General features: G+C 33.3%; 1 protein-coding gene across 1 annotated transcript in view; it reads right to left on the bottom strand.

Moving 5' to 3' along the window:
• The window catches only part of mah (solute carrier family member mahogany), a 28,533-nt gene extending 6,346 nt beyond the window's left edge, over positions 1-22,187 (bottom strand). The window contains exons 1-9 of the mRNA XM_085960448.1: positions 21,986-22,187; positions 17,588-17,708; positions 16,511-16,623; positions 15,818-15,950; positions 14,126-14,288; positions 13,247-13,334; positions 12,428-12,508; positions 8,830-8,955; positions 6,777-6,976 (exon numbers count right to left, since the gene is read on the bottom strand). Coding sequence (XP_085816574.1) covers positions 6,777-6,976; positions 8,830-8,955; positions 12,428-12,508; positions 13,247-13,334; positions 14,126-14,288; positions 15,818-15,950; positions 16,511-16,623; positions 17,588-17,708; positions 21,986-22,187 — 1,227 coding nt within the window. The remainder of the gene's footprint in view (positions 1-6,776; positions 6,977-8,829; positions 8,956-12,427; positions 12,509-13,246; positions 13,335-14,125; positions 14,289-15,817; positions 15,951-16,510; positions 16,624-17,587; positions 17,709-21,985) is intronic.
• Positions 22,188-22,609: the final 422 nt, after the last annotated feature.

Raw genomic sequence — 22,609 nt, 5'->3', positions numbered from 1 at the left:
TGATATGTAATAATATAGTTACAATATTTCTATTTAAATTTTAAAGAATCAGTTACAGAAATAACAATAATCTACGAAATAAACAATATACTAAGTCTTACGTCATGCGATATTTTAACAATCGAATGTTTAAAAATATTTTCGGCGCCTTCACCAAATTCCTATACCTACTTACATCAAAATTTCGTCTCGTGTTAATTTATTGACATTTTTATTGCTTTCTGTCTGAAATTTCAAGCAAGTTGAATTTTACGCAGGCCGCACTTCTTGGTTTGCGCGGTGTACAGTTTTGCCGTCCACACGCACGCTTTTGCCTGCGCAAACCGGTTTGCGCAGGCAACACTGGTGAAGCATAACGGCAAAACTGTACACCGCGCAAACCAAGAAGTGCGGCCTGCGTAAAATTAAGCTTGCTTGAAATTTCAGACGAAAAATAATAAAAATGTCAATAAATTAACACGAGACGAAATTTTGATATAAGTAGGTATAGGAATTTGGCAAAGGCGCCGAAAATATTTTTAAACATTCGATTGTTAAAATATCGTATAATTAAAATTACAAATAAAAGTAATTGTATAGATATAAACAAAAAAATATTGATTTATTTACAAACGTTGTCTACAGAACCTTAGCTTCGGTGATAAGATCTTGGTAATTTTGTGTTACATAGGTAGGTACTTACTTCATAATTTGGGTATCACAATGTTTGGTTCATCACTATGTTTTGTTTTGTATTATAATATTATAATGTTATCAATCAAGTAAATATTTTATGAACTATAAGAGCTTGTCAATAAAATAATATAAAAATACATTGTTTTAAATTAAAAATCATAAAATTTATTTATTTTTCTACAATGGATAGACTTAGTGAAAAAAGAGAAAACTCAATTTTTCTAAAATGTTGCTTGATCTATAAATAAATTTCAATTGTATTTTGTTACTTAGTAAAATTGATACTCCTTTTCATATGAAATATTTTTGATTCATTAGTTGTTGTATCATTTTCATCGACGTCTGTTAGGATGCCGATTTCATAAACAACTGCTTTATAACATATCTGTAAGAAATTATTTATTTATTATAAAAATCTATAGCGAATCAAATGATCAGATTTGGGCTCGCTGTTCATGGAGTGAAACACAACATACTACATTGCATATTGTTCTAGCAGTATTGCAGTGAGGGTACATGGGGAAAATTTACATTTGTGTCTTTGAGATAATATACTGATGTGTCCACTTGAATATTGGGATTTCGTACCTAAGACTGAGTCTTGAGTAATGACGAGTGATTCATGTCTATCAGTGGATTTAAATCAGGCGTACTGGCCGCATATGTTCCTCTACGGCAGGCCTGGGGTAACTACGACCTGCCAAGTATTTCTGTGGGGCCCGCGGGCTTTAGTCGTATTCCTTAAAGAATCTGCTTGAAAAATTCTGGTTATTTTTGGATTAACCTACATTTATGTGAACAAACATTAATATCAATAAAAACGCTACGATCAAGCATCACTGATAAACATTTGCAAGCAGTTTTAAAAATCTTAACTACAAAATTAACACCTGAAATTAAAAAAAAATGTAAAACATTTTCATTCTTCTCATTAAATTGTTGGCTATTAGAGAATAATTTATTGTTTACGTTGAAATTTCTTTTTCATGATAATAAATAATGTAAGTATGTCTAAAAATAGTATTTTACTTGCGGCATGTCATTCATTTTATATTCCTAATTTGGCCCTTCATCAAAAAAGTTTGCCCAGGCCTGCTCTACAGTTAGCTACTGGTGACTTTACATTGCAGGTTCATTTGATGAGAACTTCACACTTCCGTTATGACATTCCACTATGATTCACTCAATCACGTAATTAGATACATGATTCTATATGCAGATATTGCTAAAATAAATCTTTAATACTTAAAATCATAGAATTGGATTAGTGTATAAGTAATTAAAATTGACATTTCATGTGTCTCACATATTGCCATATTAAAGCAGACATTTGAATACCTATATAATTTTGCTAAAAATACCTGTGGAAAGATACTTCCTCGTTAATTTTATTTAGGCAGCCAAAAGCAATAATTTTGATCATTATTTTAAGGTTATAAAACAAAAAAAATGACTACATACTTATAGCACTTTGCACGTGCATGGATTTACTTGCACCGATAGTGTGTATTTTAAACTATCGCGATAATAACTGTTTACACGTAAAAGTGCTGGCTGTATCTCCAATCTCCTTCTTCAAATGTAAGCAATATCATCGTATTGGTGCTATTTGACAGATTCAGACACGTTCAGACAAGTTCGTAAATAATCGGTAGACGCCAAAATATTCTGTGTGGTGCAGTTCGTTTTGTTCCGGCAGGTTCGCCACTATGGTTTTACTGCGCATGCGCACCGCCATGCAAGTAATTCAGAAGCTTTTGAACTTTTTTTTTTAAATGAGTAATTTTTCAGAATAAATAATATTTACTTATTATGTTATAATCACATCTAAAAAACAGGCTTAAAAATATTAACAATTAATAATAATCATTATTATAGACTTACCATTATCAGTTTTGAACAGCGACATTCAGCAAGCGTTTTTACTCACCATAGGGGTTATTTTTGTCGCTCCCCAGTATGCGTATACTAACAATAATGCATTTACATACATTGTAGAACGAGATTTGTAACACAGCGACGGGTTTGGATTGAGTGACCCCAGTCAGAGAGCCATAGTTTTCTTAATTTGTACATAGGTGTCGCCTTAAAATAAGGCGTATTTAATATAATTAATCACTTTAATACCGCGTAATCATCATTATGTTATTACATAATTTACAATCACTGCTTTATTTATTTGTATAATAATAATAAACATCTCTATACAATTGCGATGTGTTTAGATGGATAAAATAAATTAAATAGTTCATTTAATCATGTAATTAAGTAGGTATACCTAATTATGACAATGATAGAGATATCGTGCGTATTAGTGACGTGTATTTTTGACATGATAATGATGTGGGGATGGTCCCTACGAACCCTAAATATAGAGCCGCCTCTGCTTGTAAAGTATCACACTGTCTTTACCCTTAGCGATAGGTAGGAGTCCTGGCCTGGGGGGCCCAATTGGCTGCGACCACATAGATAATTGACGGGCGCATAGAAAGTAAAATTATTTAGGAGGTCAACATTGGAAACCATCCCTCATGAGAGCAGGCAAAAATCTCTTAAGAGAATGAGTGACATACGAACTTCAAAAGAGTGAAAAGCGAGCATGCATTGGAGAAAGGCAGTCAGAAAATAATCGTTTGTTATAGTGTTATAATGTTGAAATGAAGACAACGATGACATTTATTCTGTTGAGTTTAGGTACCTACCTAATTCAATTATGGTAAAATTATTTCTCAAATAATATCTCAATTTGATCACAACTTAAGGGTTTTATGCACATACCTTTATATAACAATCGGAAATAGAATAAAAATGCAAATGGTCACCTAGTACTGGTGTAAACTTGTACCATTGACGTATTGAGTAGGTACACGAAACACGAAACATCTCAAGAGTAATAGGTATAAAATATTATACTCCAGTGGCGAAGGCTCCATACTAAGCGATTATTTAAAGCTTACCTTCTATTTTCAAGTATTTAAATAAATAAATATCTATATTGTCTAGGACTAGGTAATATAATAAAAATATTGATTGTCATCTATCGTCGGCCTTTAGAAGTAGTAGAGCGTTTAATTTAGTCAAGTTTCGAATGAAAAATAAATGACGAAAGGTCACAGACATGACTGCTATTTTTAGGATTATGTCGAACGTAATCCTCGCTGAATTCTAAAAATCCGTTGCCAACTTCATACATGTCTGCATATTTGTTCCAGACTAGTAAGCGCTACAGGACAAGCTTACACTCTATGTTGATTTGTTTATTGTCGATGACTATCTTTTTAGGCAAATAATAAATAATAAGGATGATTAAAAAATAACATAACTATTGTGTTCGACACATATAATTTATAAATTGTTATTAAAAATAAATATTGTATTTCGTGATTATTATTTAGGTTACTATTGTATGGTATGCTATTCACAGTTCATGTCATATTGAAATTTCAAAGAGGGTAATAAAGTTTTATTTTATTATACAAAATTCAGTGTATTACTGTGTTTTGAATTTGGATAAATTATCTCATATTATACCGAAATCATTCGTCAGTGCTTTAAATATATAAGTATTTATTAAATTGTCTAGTGTTTTCGTAGATTGCATTTAAAAAAAATCATTCCTGAGTTTGACGTTTCTTCAAAAATTAAAAATTATCAAAGCTTGACCTTCCAAGGGTTCATTTAGATTTGAATACAGCAAAAATTTATATTAGACATTTTCACAACAATTTATATAGTAAATATTCGTTTTTAACTGGCAGTTATACATTAAACAAACTTTTTTGTTAGCCATGAGTATTGTTTGCTAAAGAAAAGTGGAATTCTACTGCCATAAGTGATTTAAATAATTTGACAAATTCAGCAGTGAAACCTATGACCAGTGTGTCGTTGTCATTAGTGTGCACCTATTCATCAGTAGTAATATCGTAAGTATTATCTTCTTATTTCTCGTAAGTTACCTGACTAGTGTGCTCTTTTTCTCTGATCTCCACAGCTTACCTCTTTCCAAAAGTCACCCTTCGCCACTGTTATACTCACAACTTTAAATGTTTCATAAATAGATAAACACAGGTGAATCCTCGTTTCATGAGGTAGGTACTATGCTAAGCGATCATACTGCAAATCTGCATCTGTCTTCAATAAAATCAATCAATAAAAAGGATTTCGAGTTACACACATTTTTATTTTTATAAAAATCGATGTTTTTTTAAATGAATATAAAAGATACTTATTAAAACTATGAATTAACATAATAAAGAATTATAAAAAAAAACATGGAAAACCTAATAAATTAGATTTTAATAATAAATATGACCATAAAATATATGTAATAATAAGATGGGGTGGGGTCCTACAACAAATTCACATTTTTTTACAATTGTAAGTTTATCTTTGATTTAAAATAAAGCATTTTTTCTTTTTAATATTTTCAGATACATAATACACCTTGAACAACTAAGATATTATATTTTAAAAAACGCATTTAGATTTGTGCGAAATAGTAAAACCTATTCGTAATCAAATTAGGATTCCTTCATCTTATAGGTAAGTATTCCACGTTTTGTCAATGGCCGAAAAGTGCAAAATAATTTTGAATGTTAACAATGCAAAGATACAGGCTTAAATAAAAAATTCTCATCTGTAACAAACGATGAAAGGATTATGATATTTTATGTTCCTTCAGGAAGACAAAAATAATTAAAGTATTTGGTAGGTACATCTGTTTGAAAAACATATTACTGTGGAACCCTGATTATACGTGCCTGGAATTCACATTTAATTACTATTTTTGGGTGTAGTTTCTGCAGTCCTTTTAATATATTTAATTCTCGATTTTACGTTTTAAATCTGAAATTCAATTAAAATACAATTTATTTGAACACATTCAATTCACTGCATTGAAATGAATTTCAGATGCATGTGTGCATTTATATTTATAGACAGTGGTGGCTCGTCCATATGCATTGCGGAACTGCAGCACCCCCAGGCAAATTGAGAAAAATGTAATATTATAATAAACATAAATTTATGTATATTATATGAAAATATCAATATTATTTAGTTAACCCCGCACACCGATACATCCAATAATTATCATACACCGCGATACTAATATCAGAAAACTGACGCATCGCGTGATTTTATGCAGTACCATTTTGGATGGAATATGCTCGATGGGCGAAGGAGGGGCGCGGGGAGCGAGGCTCGCATCTAGGAGCTAGTACTGCCTCTCTGACAGTATATTTTCGTATTGCGAACGTTGTCGGGTATAGCGGGTCTGAGCGCGACAGCTGTCGAGAGCAATTAAAAGGTGATAGACCTTCTTTCAAGGAAAAAAGACAAGAATCAATTTTACAATGAAATAAAAACAGATATGTTTAATTTTGATGTTAATAGTAAAATATGGCGCAGATCGAAAATAATCATACTTGCGCGTTGAATTCAGAACCGTCCATAAGACCAATGCGATTGTAAAGTTTTCAAATAATGTCTTATCGAAGAAAAACTACGTCGGTTCACGGGAAAAGTAACATTTTCGAAAAGGTGAAAGAACGTGTTGACATAATATCCTCTGAAACAATATGTATGAATATTTAATAAAAAATATATTGTTTTTATATTTTCAATACCCCTAATTATTTATGTTTTTCCTTTATATACGTTTTTCTTGTCAGTCCATTCAAAAACATAAAATCGGGTTTCACTGTGTTAAATTCTTACGATGAATTCAAATAAAATGATGCTGCAGTTATGTTAACGAAACAAGGTGGAGTTAATTTGGTAAATGATATCGCATTTGACCAGCTATAATATATTGAGACCACGGTAGCTATTACACCAAAGCAAAATATTAAGAAAAGATATGTTATATGACACCGTCTTTTAAAGGTTCTCTGATTGTGTTTTGATTCATTTGTTTTTAGACTTGAAGACGTAGTGCGAGTATTATATGTCTGGCATATACATTCTTTGCATTTGAAACCATTTGATTTGGCTGCATTATAGTATGCAGGCGATTCGACGCTCCCCTTTTCAATGCCAACACAACTGTTATCAGAAGCATTTGGATGGCATGTATAATTATTAATACAGATAGATAATACGTGTCCATTAATTTTAGAAGTATTTTCTTTCATGGATAATAATTTTAAATAGAATAGTGGTGGTAGTATAAACATTAGAGGGCCAGTTAGAGTACTTCCAATAACACCCATAACGAGATCGAATCGAGGTACTGCTTCTCCAAGAAATACTGCCAATGCTACCACAAGCGCCCGAGTAATGCATCGTCTTCCGCTGAATTCTGCATATAAGAAAACTGTGTATTAATTTAGATATATTGACCAAATAGTATTTGGAATATGCAACTAGGGATTGCAATACCGGTATTTAATTATTTATCGATACCGAAATACCGGTTTCAAAAATCCGAAATAGCGGTATTTTCAGTATAAAGAAAGCATACACGTTTATGTTATCGAAAATGAATTAATGTTATTTTTTCATTATTTACTATATTGTATAAACAATTTATTATATAGTGTATAAATTTTATGCTGCCAAAACGCAAATATATTGACTGAAACCAACAAAAGTTTAAAGTTACATAATATTAAAACAAAATCCCTCAAATAAAGGCACTTCTAGAATTGTCGCGATGAATTAACATATTTCGAAAAAGAAGATGTTTGTGGCAAATGTCTCCAATTATTTTATAACTATTGATCCAACGTTGATAGTACATCCAACAAACGTTGTATTTCAGAGAGATTTTCCTGTACCCGGACTAGTAGTTTGTAAAAATTGACAGTTCTAAAATATTATCATCTAGGTATACATATTTATAAAGGTCATAATAAATGTAGGTAGATTGCAAAAAAATAGTATTTCAAATAGATTTTAATAGTTATATTTATTGATAGGTACTTAATTTTTTCTATAAGTTTTGACGAATACCGGTATTCAATAAAAAATACCGAAATACCGGTATTGATATATTCATTCGGTATTGCAATTCCTAAATGCAATACATTATAAACATTCGATTCCGGCTAATTGGGACACATCGGGACTAGGCACCGCCATCTTTAGATTAATAAAGCCTGAGCATAACTTTTTGCACAAGCAACGAGTGGTCCACTTTTCAGCTGTCAAAATCAGATCCCAGATTGCTTGACATATTGATTCGCCCTTTCTCATTTCAAATTTAATTTCCAAAAAATATGTAGCATTGATCTATGCATTACATTTTTTGTAGAAGGTGTGTTAATGCTAGTGTATTATTGATCATGTAACTCATCTATCCAAATCAAACCATTCCCTGTGTGAACACGACAGACGCGTCAGTATGAGCAATCTATAGAACAATGGCATGTCATCTATAGACAACAACGGGAAGGACGGAAAAAGTAGGACCAGTCGTTGTGAATGTATCGGCCTTTTACTTGAGTCGGCAATGGTAGAACTATAAAAACACTACCTATTCATAAAATGACAAAATAGTTTTTAATGTTATTAAAAGTCAATTTCACATTGTAATGATATCACCTTCTACAAATGTAATGCATAGCTCAATGCTACATATTTTTTGGAAATCGATATTATCACCGGTTTTTGTGTAAAGGACTAGTCTGACTTTGACAGCTGATGAATAACAGGAATGTATATTATTTTTTTATAAATAACACTGATAGTAATCTGTAACGGAAGAAATATAACATTTAAAATTATACTTAAATCATCGTAATATGCCCAAAACAGTTTTTCGTCATTTACTCAAAACTCAAAAAAGTCTCTAGAGCGGATTTTGTAACTCTACGTCTCAGTTAATATATTTGATTTGAGAATTTTTTATAATTCAATTTGAAACGAGAAAGGGCGAAAGAATATATCAAGCAATCTGGGATCTGATTTGACAGCTGAAAAGTGGACCACTCGTTGCTTGTGCAAAAAGTTATGCTCAGGCTTTATTAATCTAAAGATGGCAGTGGCTGCACCCTTGAATCTTAACGCTTGGATACTTTGAACTCCCAGAATTCTCTCTCCTCCCTTTCTGGCGCAGACTTGGAGAGTCCTTCAATCATGGAATGGTAAATGTTATTAAAAATTGTTATTAAAAATATCTATTTATCATTCATTAAAATATATTCATCACACCTCTTGGTATTCCTAGTTTATCTTCAATGTGCTGAAATAATGCTGAGCTTCCGACAGCGCTTGATAAACAAAGCTGCAGCGTCACCATAAAGACGACACAGGATAGTGGTAAACTCGCTGGAAGACCTATGAATAACAAAAATACTATTTTTTGTCTGGGAAATAAACCACATTAATACTATTATATTTAGTGATTGCAATACCGGTATTTCAAAACCGGTATTCCAGTTTTTATCAATACCGAAATACCGGTTTTAAAAATACAAAATAATGAAATGTTCGGTATTAAGAAAGCACACTCGTTTACGTTTCGAAAATTAACTATAAGTTATATGCTGCTAAAATGCAAATATATTGAGTGAATCCAACAGAGGTGAAAAAATAATAAAACAAATTTCATCAAATATATTTATATTAAGTAATTGTCACGATGAATTATCATAATATTATTTCTAAATAGAAAACATCCATGACAAAAATGTTCAATTAGTCTATAATCATTGACGACTGTACAAACGTTGAATTTAATAAACTTTTCCTGCAGCCGGACCTATTGCACTTGATGAACTTTTGAGCGCTTTTGTTAAAATTATCAATATAATCAAATTATTTGTAAAAAATCACTAGTTCTACAATTATTATCAATACATGTTTTTAAATGTCAACATAATAAAAATGTTGGTATGTAGGTTTTTGCTATAAAATAATATTTATAAAATATTTTAATAGCTATATTGTTATTGATAAGCACCTACTTCCGTTTTTTTAATGTTTAAGAAATACCGTTATTAATATCGGTATTCAATAAGAAATACCGAAAAACCGGTATTGTCATTTTCATTCGGCATTGCAATCCCTAATTATATTATACTATGATGCAACAGCTAGTGTAAAACTTTAAAGGGGTCATGACAAAATATTCAAATTACATTATTATATTGTTATGAAAATAATGTAATATTTTATAGACTATATTATGGGATATAGTGTAATGCAGGTCTTCAAACTTAATAAGGATGTTCAGAAATTGAAATTGTCTGGTGAGCTACTTATACAAATATTCCTTTGTTATAATTTTTAACCATATCATAATAATATAACCATATATTATATTGTTATATTACTTAAAATAAATTAGGACATCGGACTTCCAATAAAACATAAAATGAGTAGTTTAAGTATTTATTTATAAACAAAATAATAATTGAAAAATATCTTGAAATAAGTGAGTAAAAATAAACATAATTAGTGAAAAAAATGGCATTCACCTTCCTCCACAATTTTTTCAATTCTCAGTGAGTACCTTGTCACTCCTACCCGAATGCAATTATCAAGATATACATCTGTGAGTCTGATCTAGTCTTTCTATATTTCCAGCGCTCGAAATGAAAAAGTGCACAAACCGGAGCGCTCGACAATTTTCTGAAGATATCAACATAGTTATCAAATTGTATGTGTATTTTATGAAAATAAGTACCTATGTTAGATTATTTCTTATAGTATGTCATATCTAGCTCAGATGGTCAAATTATTTTTTCCACGAGACGGAGCGATAGCTTTACCGATTCCACGAACCGGAACGGCGCTCCGGTGCCGGTCCATTTCGAGCCCTGATATTTACTTTTAACCACATTCATAGTGGAAAACGGTGATTCACATAAGTAGGTATAACAAAACAATGCTTTCATTTTGAGCGCAATTCGAACTAAAATTGGATACTTTCTGTTGGGTCCTCAACACTCATAATATGATAAAATATCCTACGCGACTCGCGAGCTACCATTTGGCTATCACTGATATAATGTTATGCGTCAATTACATTGAGCTTCTTTACGAGCTGTTTGTTGGCGAATTTATAATCTGCCTGTAAAGTCGCCCAGTGTAATCATCCAACAAGCTAACATTTCGATGATTAGGTACACTGGGCGACTTTACAGGCAGATTATAAATTCGCCAACAAACAGCTCGTAAAGAAGCTCAATGTAATTGACGCTTTAGGAACAAAATACTTTTCATACAGAGTAACTGTTTGTACCATTTTTTACCCATTAATTAGTATGTGATAAGTCACCTGTCCTGGAGGATACTGGGAGTATACAGAATCCCTCCCAAGATCATTGCCATGATCAAATTCCTGCACAAGAATGGCGAGTGCTATGTCAGAATTGGTGACACTGTCACGGAATGGTTCAGGGTCACGACCGGAGTCAGACAGGGTTGTGTCCTTGCTCCGTTTCTCTTCATCATTCTCTTTGAATTCATACTACAGAAGTCAATACCAACTGACCGAGGCATATCTGTTACCCCCATGTCGAAACTATGCCACCTGGAATACGCTGATGACGCTGATATATTCGACAACTTAATCGAGGGCATTTAAGAGACAATCGATAGGTCACATGCCAACTTATTTCACATTGGTTTGAAAATCAACACGAAGAAAACCAATGTTTTGTGCAATAGCACCTGTCTTGATCCCGATTTTCCTCTGATTAGCGACAGGCAAAACATCGAGCGTGTCGACAACTTCAAATAGCTGGAGGTACACGACGAGTACAGGTCACGAGAGATGGCATTTTGTAGAGAGAGGACGCTATCCGAATGTGAATGGCTGGAGCAACATTCAACTCGATGCGGAGTATCTGGGACTCAGGATTGTACTCGGTAAAAACCAAATGCTGCCTATTCGACGCTTGTATTCTGACGGTGCTGCTTTACGTAGCGAACCATATACTGAGCTTCGAGAGCAGATGTTTGCGACGGATATTGGGTATGCGGTGGTATGACTTTTGGAGTAACGAGAAGATAAGAGAACGCACCAAGCAGCTTGAGAGTGGAGAAGCGACATTGGACCTGACTTGGCCACGTCCTGCGGATGCCAGAAGAGAACTTCATCCTGGCTTGACTGTCTTTCAAGCCAACCAGATTTCGGAATACTATCTATAGAGTGTACACGGCGGACCTACGGGAGCCTGGTTTGACCTGGAACGATGCAAGAAGACTGGCAAGAGACAGGAATCATTGGAGGTGCCGCGTGGTGTCCATATGCTCCAACCATGGCCCCCACAAGGGGTGGGCTGACAGGGCTCTAGCCTGGGGGCCCAGGCTAAGGAAGGGCCCGACGTGGCGAGCCGACCAGATAAGTGAGATAAACACAGATCAAAAATTTGCTCAAATAGTATAAAAAGTCACCTGCGGAGTTATTTTGAAATGATGTTAATAATTTAAACTATTTAGTTGTACAATGCAATTTTTTACTATGTGCCGATACTCGACAACTCCATCATTCAAATGGATGTACTCGTACATATTAAAAATATAAAAAATAGTTTAAAAAAACACCATTTGGATAACGCTACTGCAGCGCGTCACACTGAATTTACCCTTAGCGATAGGTAGGGGGGCCTGCCAAACATCCTAGCCTGGAGGCCCTCTTTATGATGTGGGGGCCATGGCTCCATCTAAGGGGCAGATATGACCGTCTTTCTCTTTTTAAGTCACATGTAGGTATTCATTTAATTCTCACTTCTTTGTAAGATAATTCATGCAAATGAGCGAAAGCATTGAAAGGTTAGTTCAATTCTTAAAAATAACATACCTTGTAAAATATTAGATCTAATGTTGTCTCCATATTGAAAAGCTGCTAATATGGCCGTCATTGTAAATAGAGTACCAGAAACTAAAAAATATAAAGTATGTAAGTAAACGGTATTTTATATTGATCCAGCTTTATTATCCACCAAGATTTTTCATTGACACAATTTAAATGAGAAATAGTAACAGATCATTCATTAGAAACAGTGAAAGACAAAATATGTATCACAATGCAATTAATAATAGATATAGACACAATCTCATAATATACCCATTTTGAAGTTTAAATATTTTATATAATTAAGTATAATATTTTGTACAACGTTTTTATTAGCTCGTATTCTTGTTTGTCCAGTACAAATCTTGCAATCGATTTTTAACTAACTTCCCGACTAGCTAGACATTTGAAACTTTTAGAATATATCACAACACGATGCCAATGCATTCTTTTAATACTTTTAGCAATCTTTAAGCAGAATTGAATTCATTTTCAGTTAATTCTGTTTTGTATGGAAAGTTATTTCAGAAAAATCCGTAAAAAGTAAAAGACTATTATTGGTTGCTAAGGGGGTGGTCCTAGCAACTAAATTATTAATATATACGTGCGTTACTATGGAAATCAAAATGAAATGTCAAAATGACATTTCAGTATTCTATATTTTTTGTTTGTTTGTTTGTTTTTTATTTACTTCATATCAAGTACAAGTTTGAGCATATTGAGCAACAGTTTCAACAGAAAATTTTAAAACGTTGTATATAAAAAGTTCTTTTTATCTTGTAATTATATAATGTAACAATAATATAATAAAATACTATTAATTACCTAAAAATCCACCAATAACAGCTATATGAACTTTTGATGATTGTTTCATGTCTACTTGAATAGTGAGTAACATTGGATGTATGTCAAACTGAAAATGAAGAATTCTGTATGTAAGTAAGTACATTTATTATTATGTTTATTTTATTTTATTATAACATGAGTCGCTTAGTCAAAATTAGTTTTGAATCTATGTACGTGCTATATCGATAGGTCTACGAGCCTATAGAGGTGTCTACAGATCAAAATGAATGTTGACTGGAGTCGACAGATCCGCTCTAGGATAAATAAAAGGTTACTAAATCCGCTCTACATAGCCGACCAATCAGACATTGTGATTCAAACCATGATTTTTAGCATACGTTTAAATTGTTATACAAACGTCACCACTACTAGCATCAACATCATCGTAAATGCGCAAAACAGTTTTTCGTGATTTACTCGAAATTTTAAAAAAAAAAACTCCAAAGCGGGTTTAACGACTAAGCGACTCATATATTATATATCAGGCATATCAAGTTTCAAATGGGCCGTGATCTACTATACCTACAGTAGGTAGGTAACAAATCTGGTGATATTTCTCATAATTTGACAGCACCTGTCAACAAAATAATAAAAACACATAGTTGCTTCCACCCAACCTGAAAATTTCTTTATAACTAGTTAAAAAGGCAGTTTTGAATAGAGGGACATCTTTTTTATGTTGATCATCAATCCATGACGACAGAGATATCTTCATTTCAAACATCACAATGCTGTGTCGCTTGGAAAAAATATTTGAAGATATATTTCCATCGTAGACCGACCTATTTGCAAAACATCTTATTATCAGAATAATTATTTTAATAAATTAACATCATATTATATCATTGAAAGGATTACCTGAAATGCTATTATCCCATAAGCTGTTAAAATATCATCTAGTGTTGGGACAATGTAGATTGGGTTGTTGTAACGAAACAGTCTCTCAGGTTCTTGAAGAATACATAGCCATGTAATGATTGCCACAGTGCCGACCACCAGCACTGATAATAAGGCTATTCCTCTGCAATTTATTAAAATTGTAAGTACTTAATCTAAAATTTTGAAACTGAAAATGTTCAATGGTCTTCTGTGAAGCTTTTATTAATAAATATATATTTTGAAGTCAAATGATGACATGAAAGCACATGTTGATAGCGTTGCTGTAATTCACATTATGCAGTGAAAAAATTGTTGAAATTATATTGAATTTTGTGGTGGGTTTTTAAAATAATGGGGAACAAAATATTGACAGTTTAGCTCTCGTGGTGCAGTGCGTAAGGCGCTGGCCTTCCATCCCGGAGTTCTGGGTTCGATTCCCGGTGAGGTCAAAATCTATTTACATAATCTAATATGTAAATTACTCAAGTATGGGAGTTTTACCATTATTATTGGACTTCACGGGGTGTTGTGGTGTTTAATAAAGAAACAAAGAAGAAGAAAAGTAATAATAATAATATTCTCACCAAATTCTGTTATTTACTATTAATTGTGGATATAATACTTTTATTGCAAATTATTGAAAACTATATAGGGACCGCGAATATATTCTGAAGGAAGAAAGAGCTTAATTTTCATTGAAATGTTTGATGAGATAATCAGATTCTTAAAAAAAAAAAAGATTTATTGTTAGAAATATACACTAAAAGCGAGAATTCTAAAAAATAAACTCAACAAAAGATAATAATATTTGTGACTAACTTTATGGCGGCAGATGGGGAAAGAGGGGTTAGGGATGGTTAGCAATGAAACAAAACCAGGGCTCGAAATGGACCGGAGCGCCGTTCCGGTGCGTGAAATCGGTAAAGTTATCGCTCCGTCTTGTGGAAAAAATAATTTGACCGTCTCAGCTTGATATGCCATGTAACACAAAATCTAACATACTAATTTTTATAAAATACATATAAAATTTAATAGCTATGTTAATTTCTTTAGAAAAATGTCGAGCGCTCCGGTTCGTAAACATTTTGATTTCGAGCGCTGAACAAATCATATTTTCTGTAAATGTACAAGAAATAATAAAATACTACAGTCGAACTCAGTTATTACGATCACGGATATAGCGAGATCTCGGATGTAACGAGGAAACATTCGTTGACATTTTGTTTATGATTTTCTCCATAATTTTATTTACTTTTATAATGATTTTTGGGTTATGTGACCGCTCATTTAAAAATACCTATTCTCTGATAATATAACGAGTAAGTAACGCGTATAACAAGCAAATTAAATTGTTCCCGTCTTCCTCGTAATAGCCGTGTTCGACTGTATATGATTATGGTTTAAATTATCAATACGCCATTCAGTATTACAAATATTAGTTTAAATTTTATCATGCAAGTATAAGTGCTCAGCCGTAGTGGTTTGGCGGACGCGGCGTGGTGGCGTCTTGCGAAACTCAAACGTATAACCGTGTGTGAAATGTTCGTAGACAGTGTCTTTTTTGGGGCATAATACACACGGTTATACGATTGAGTTTCGCAAGACGCCGTCGCGCCCGCCAAACCACTACGGCCGAGCACTAAGGTGTGCCGTTGCCGACTTTAATCTTACTTCATATCCTTCGGAGAACCCAACCACATTATTGGACAGAGTAAAATTCCAATAATAATTAACCACCAGCAGAAAGAGAAATTCAGTTTGTAATCTGTCATTTTTAAGCCAAATAGTTGAAGGTTCTGCGATGCTGAAAATATACGATAAATGATATTAAAATATTTTGATGTCCATGTTCGACACTTAAGATAAATAATATGAAATAATTACAAGATAAAAAGAACTTTTTATATACTTACCACGTTTTTTAATTTTCTGTTGAATCATATAAACTTGACAATTCTATGCATTAATGAAAACTGTTTATTGTACTTGATAAAAATACTGAATAAATTATAGAATAGGTACTGAAATGTCATTTTGACATATCACATTGGTTTCCAAAGTAACGCTCGTATATATTAATAATTTAGTTGCTATGACCCCAGACCCCTAGCAACCAATAATGGTGTCGAAATAACTTTTCATACAAAACAGAATTTACTGAAGATGAATTCAATTCTACTTAAAGATGGCTAAAAGTATTAAATAAAATGCATTGGCATCGTGTTCTGATATATTCCAAAAGTTTCAAATGTCTAGCTAGTCGGGAAGTTAGTTAAAAATCGATTGCAAGATTTGTACCGGACAAACAAGAATATGACCTAATAAAAACGTTGTAATAAAAATATTAAAAAACCAATGACATACCCACTAACAAATTTGGTATTCCCCCTCCAAAGATAGTAGCGTCGAGAAGTAGCGTAACGCAATTACTCATCAATGGGCCGTATGTCAATTCAGCAATAGCTGCATATGGATATCTGTAAAAATGTTTTCAAATATACTTAGTTGTACAATATGAAGATGGAGAAGTCCGGACCAAGCAAATACTTGCTATTGCGGACTGCGGCTATGTAGTATACCAACATGGTAGTCGGTGGGAACTTACTTAACTAAATCTTTTGATGTAATAGTGAGTATATCATGCATGGCCCCCATAAGGGGGGCCTGACAGGGCTCTAGCCTGGGGGCCCGGACTCAGGAAAGGCCCGGCGTGGCGAGTCGACCAGATAAGTGAGATAAAACACAGATCACAAGTTTGCTCTAATGGTAAAAAAGTAGCCTGCGGCGCTATTTTACTTAATTGATTTTAATAATTAAAAGTAATTATTTGGTTGTAAGTACAGAGCCATTTTTAACTGTGTGCCGATACTCGACAACACCATAGGTAATTCAAATGGATATACATATTAAAAATCGCTAAAAATACACCTTAATTTTACCGCGTATATCATTTGGAAAACACTACTACAGCTCGTCACACTTCCTTTACCCTTAGCGATAGGTAGGGCGGGCCGCCAAACATCTTAGCCAGAGAACCCTCTTCAGGATGTGGGAGCCATGATATCATGTATAGACAATATATAGTTTACATATATTGTGCCAGGGGCCTTATGTTAGAACTTGCGAGTTGTAGTCGCCCGGTCGACATGACGTCATATGACATCATTGTGACGTACTACTGGAGTGATAATAGCATTCGAGAAAATAACGCTAGTCAAATACTGGCGTTATTCATTGTCCCCATACACAAATAGGTGTTTCAGCATAATAATATCTATAGTGAGCAGTGTGTGTTGGGCGGCTTGCCTCGAGCGTGTATTGGCTTACGTCATGTCGTCGGGTGACTTTATTTCACCAGTTATAACATAGGCCTGCAGTTATGATATGTACGATAATGACATTTTAAAAATAAAAGACAATAATATATTATGTAATACCTACCTGTTTTTATGTATAATTGTTGGGTTAATCTTTTCAGCTATGGACCAACATCGACCTAGGAGTATTGCTGTGTATATTTGAAGGGTGAACACAAAGAGCACAATAGGAACTGCATACAGACCTAGAAATAAATGATTAAAAAATATTTAGTATTGCACCTATTTACTATAACCGTTTTGTGCGTACATCGCAGGATGTAAGCGACAACATAAAGATATTAAAACAAGTCAAAGTTAGAAAATCACATTGTCAAAACAAAATTATACTGTATCCTCAATTTAATTTAATAAAACGAAATTTTTTATACTTAGTACTTTTTCCACTTTTATTAATTTTATCTGAACCAGTTTCGTTAGCTTCAGAGCGACATTTTCAACACGTGTTATTAAAATAAATCAATAATACAATGGATTTCCACCATGAATTGACTTTAACACAATAAAATAAAAATCATACTGGTTGAGCCTCAACCCATGCCAGCGGGTTTCCATCAACTCTACAGATGACCCAGTTTGCAATAACAAGCTCAGCGGTTTAGATTCCTCCGAACTCGCATAAAGCAGAGGGATTTAATCCCTACTCATAAATGTAAATATCAGACTGATGAAACACATTTCCACCTTAGTGACTTCGTAATTAAGCAGAAAACATTTCTGCATAATTTAATATTAGTATTTACCATCACTTGATTATCAAATTTAATGCACGAGTGGTTATCAAACCTTTACCTTTCGTAAGATAGAGTCTCCGTCACGTAGCCTTGCCATTTGCAATAGATTTTTTTGAATGAAAACGCGAATAAACCAATCGAGTGCTTGGAATTTACTAATACAATTATACGAAGTACGTGTGTAAATCAATCGAGTGCCGGGCTTTTACTAATACATCTATACGGTTGCGTATACACACAAATCCTTGTCACTGTGTACAATGGCAAGGTTACATGGACGATAGTCTACGACGGTACACACGTGACATTGACAGTGTATATATTGTTACACCGAATGTGCGAAATTGACTATTACATGAAATGGGCAAAATTTGGCTAATTCATGTAATAGTCATTATGAAATTCTTGAACTGTCAACATGACAGACAAAAAGTAAATTTAATACGGATGGTTTTATTAGTTATAATTGGACATAATATAATATTATTATTATTAGGTTAGGTTAGGTTTTGTAATTCCGAATTAAATTCTTCAACTGAATGTCCGTTTTGAGGTTAGCTATCAAGTGTCAACAAACTATCACAAACATTCAATAGACCATTGCACGATTGATACCCAAGCACGAATCAAATCGCGAAAATACTTTTCAATAAAATTCTTCCGTTATCATATTATAGTTCTAGATATTTCTTGCGCATAGTCAATGGATATGAACGTCATTGTAGTTATTGATTGGTATATTTTTATATTATAATCAATGACATTTGACACATTTGTTTAGTTTGATTAGTTGCAAAAACACCACCAGAGCGCGACATCTATTTTGACCATAGATAATATAATATGTACATTTTGACCAATGCATGAGCATTTGATACATTTAGTTTAGTTGCAAAAAATACCACCGTAGCGCTATATCTAATTTGTCCAATACATGAACTAGGCAGAAAAATTACTGCCGAATTCACGCACTCTCCAGATATTTTGTCTAAATCATGAATAAGGCAACGGACTTGCATTTTTCATGATTTAGGCAAAAATTTGCCCATTTCATGTAATATTCAATTTCGCACATTCGGCGTAACATATACAAAGCGTCATTTTTGATTTCGGCTTGGAGACAATATTCTCACTGTTATAATAAAATTATTATCCATGTTACCTACATAACATTATGTATATTAATTTGTTTTATTATTAGGTACCTTTTTCCCCATCCCGTCCCGTGCCGTCAGTTAAAATAAGTTTGACAGACACTTGAGTCACAGTCATCGCCTTCAATTATTTTAACTAGGCTAAAATAGGTTTTTTTATACATTTTAACATCGCAAATAATAAGTACATAATTAAGGTAAATCAAGAGATTATATTGACCATGGCTCCCACAGGGGGGGCGGCGTGGCAGGTTGAACAGATAAATGAGATAAAAACACATCTTAAATTTGCTCTAATAATGAAAAAAGTCGCCTGCGCGCTATTTTATTTCGGGGTTATTACCATTTTTAAATATAATGGTTGTGCAATGCAATTTTTGGTCGTCTTGTGTTGATACTCGATAACTGCATAATTCGACGTGCTAAAAAATCGCTAAAAATACACTGAATTTTATTTGGCATCGAACACCAGCGCTCGAAATGGAAAAGTTTGCGAACCGAAGCGCTCGTCAAATTTTGTGAAGATATTTATTTACATAGTCATCAAATCGTAGGTGTATTTTATAAAAATAAGTGTGTCAGATTTTCTATTCTATGGTCTATCTAGCTCAGACGGTCAACATATTTTTTCCACGAGACGGAGCGATAAATTTACAAATTTAGATAAAAAATATTCTCTTCGGGTACGGGTATGGGAGAGACACATATGCGATATTATTTGAAAGAAGTTACGATTAGTGGTCAAGGGACATGAAAATGAAAAATAATAATAAAAAATCGGTATGTGTACTTATGTACGCGTGTTAGAAGTTATACCTACGTCTTTGGCGTAACAAAAAAAAAAAAAAAAATAGGCCGTTACCTGAGTCTATTAATATTACAGTGGATTAGGTTGATGAAAACGTACGCGATTCATCTGTGTCTCACATAGCACATGATAATTTTAACATAATTATTGTATTGGACCAAAACTCATCTTTGCCAGGGGCGGCTCTACCTTAAGAGACCAAGGGGACAGTCCCCCCCATCATTCTTTAATTAATATTCAATTAAATATTCATGTTACACATGCCTGCCACAATACATTGACTTTGTTAAGTATAAATTAATTATGAATTTTATTTGTACCGTTTACCCATCCTTGATTCTTGTTTCTTAGCGCAACCCTGTTAATGCTTCAGTCTACCTACATAGCAGTTATACGTACAATGATAATGTCGGATTGTGACTTCTGAGAACCGAGTTCCCTGTGGCCGGGACCTTCTGACGCGTACCCGTTCAAATCAAAGCAAATATTTATGCTAGCAAAGCAATTATGAGACGCTATATGCGATTGTCAGTTATGATTCTCAAAATTCTCTATCGCTATAACTGTGTAGAACATTAAGCACGTCATATACACGTTTAGCTTTACATGTATTGGTGGTGGTCCGGGGATGCGATTCATTATACCCACCCCTGCATAAATGTTAGTACCTAGGTAAAAGTTGACGTACATATTATTATTATATTATCTTGTTGGTCGGGGCATATCCTGTCACAAGTTGTTTTAGTTTGCCAGTCAGACGTCAGTGAATAGTGATCAACGGTCATTCATCTATTAAAATAAGTTTTAAATTATATTTGTTAATAGGTATACACTCTCTATATGTATTGTGAAGTACTATTTGTAGATAGTCACGTTAGTAAAATAATTTTGATAAATAATATTAAGTAGGTACTATGATGAATGAGGTGGATTATTTATTGAAATATAAGTTCAGTACATTGACATTTGAAGATAAACTAGAAATGAAACGATTAGGACCTCACCAACCTAGTGATTTAGTTATTGTGTATGAACTAGTGAAACCAAAAAAAACAAAAATATTTAAATCGGAATGATTTACTAAAAAAACGTGGTCGACTGCAAGTGTATCCTTAAAAAGACTGTTTTGTTTTCCTTGTGGTTCGTGCGAAATTGGAATCCGTGGCCTATAAGTATTATATATTTCACCCCATCTGACCCCACTTACTAAAATATGCTAGAGCCGCCACTGATCTTTGCCATACAGCGGTTATAATCGATTCAGAAGTGCCCGTGATGAATTAATAAAAAATGAAATTTTAATATATTTTTTGAATTATTTACCAACTCAACATTCACAAAATTTGTTTATTTATTAATAAGTATATAATTTTACTCACCAATAATACTTACATAAATATAGCCTCAAATCTTGATACACAACCTTTACAATGAAAATTAAATATACACTCTAATATAAATAAAGTTTTATGAATATAAATTAACAGTGTAGAAATTGGTTATGTTTACAACGCGTGCTGTTTACTTGGTTTTATTGAACGACTAACATTGAATGACACTATGCGCATGCGCGTACCCTCGAGACAGAAATTAATATAACCATAATAATAAATTATGTTGCATCGGCGCACGCAACTTCCATCACACGCCAAACGTGTTACTTCGACGCGCGCAACTTCATCACACGCCAAAAATATACTCTGATCTGTTTTCCCAAACGCGCCATCAGAAGTATAACTAACTGTAATTTAAAATATGGTTATTACCGCAGGCAATCACCGATTTTGGCAGTGCTATAACTGGAAAGACACCAAACAAATCGACGATGCATAGTATTGTGAAAAACACTGATAGTCCGCCTCTGTCGTTGGCCGCAGCAGCATTATTTGATAATGGTGCATTGGAATTTCCATCACAGCACGTCTGCGGCTCCTTCCTGCTGGAGATGAGAGCTGTCTCCTCGTCCATGTCGAACAGAATAGATAAAATAATGACGCGATAAATTATTTTTGCAGGAAATGTACTAAATTAAAATAACGACATTTAAATTGGCGAACAATAAACACTTATATTAATTTGTTTGACTTTAAATATGCGTTCACTTTAGCACTACATTCCGGTTAGTGTGAAACCAAATGAATAATATAATGTCTACTCACTTTGAACTTGGTAAATGATACCTACATAAGTATGTAAGTAAAGAAACGGTTGTACCAACTGCCTGTATATAAAATAACAGGTATTACATATTGTCAATATGTTAATTATCTACACATTTTCCAAGGACGTAGAGGCATGTTTGATTGAAAAGTTCCCGGTGTAATTCACAAAAAATATCAACTCGGAAAATTAAACGCAAATGAATAGCCACACAAAGGTAAGAGTAAATA

The sequence above is a fragment of the Rhyacophila brunnea genome, unplaced genomic scaffold (genome assembly GCF_057557595.1).
Source record: "Rhyacophila brunnea isolate RB1 unplaced genomic scaffold, BYU_Rbru_1.0 scaffold_1, whole genome shotgun sequence".
Taxonomy (NCBI): Eukaryota; Metazoa; Arthropoda; class Insecta; order Trichoptera; family Rhyacophilidae; genus Rhyacophila; species Rhyacophila brunnea.
The sequence above is the reverse complement of the archived record's forward strand: the minus strand, read 5'-3'. Positions and strand labels throughout refer to the sequence as shown.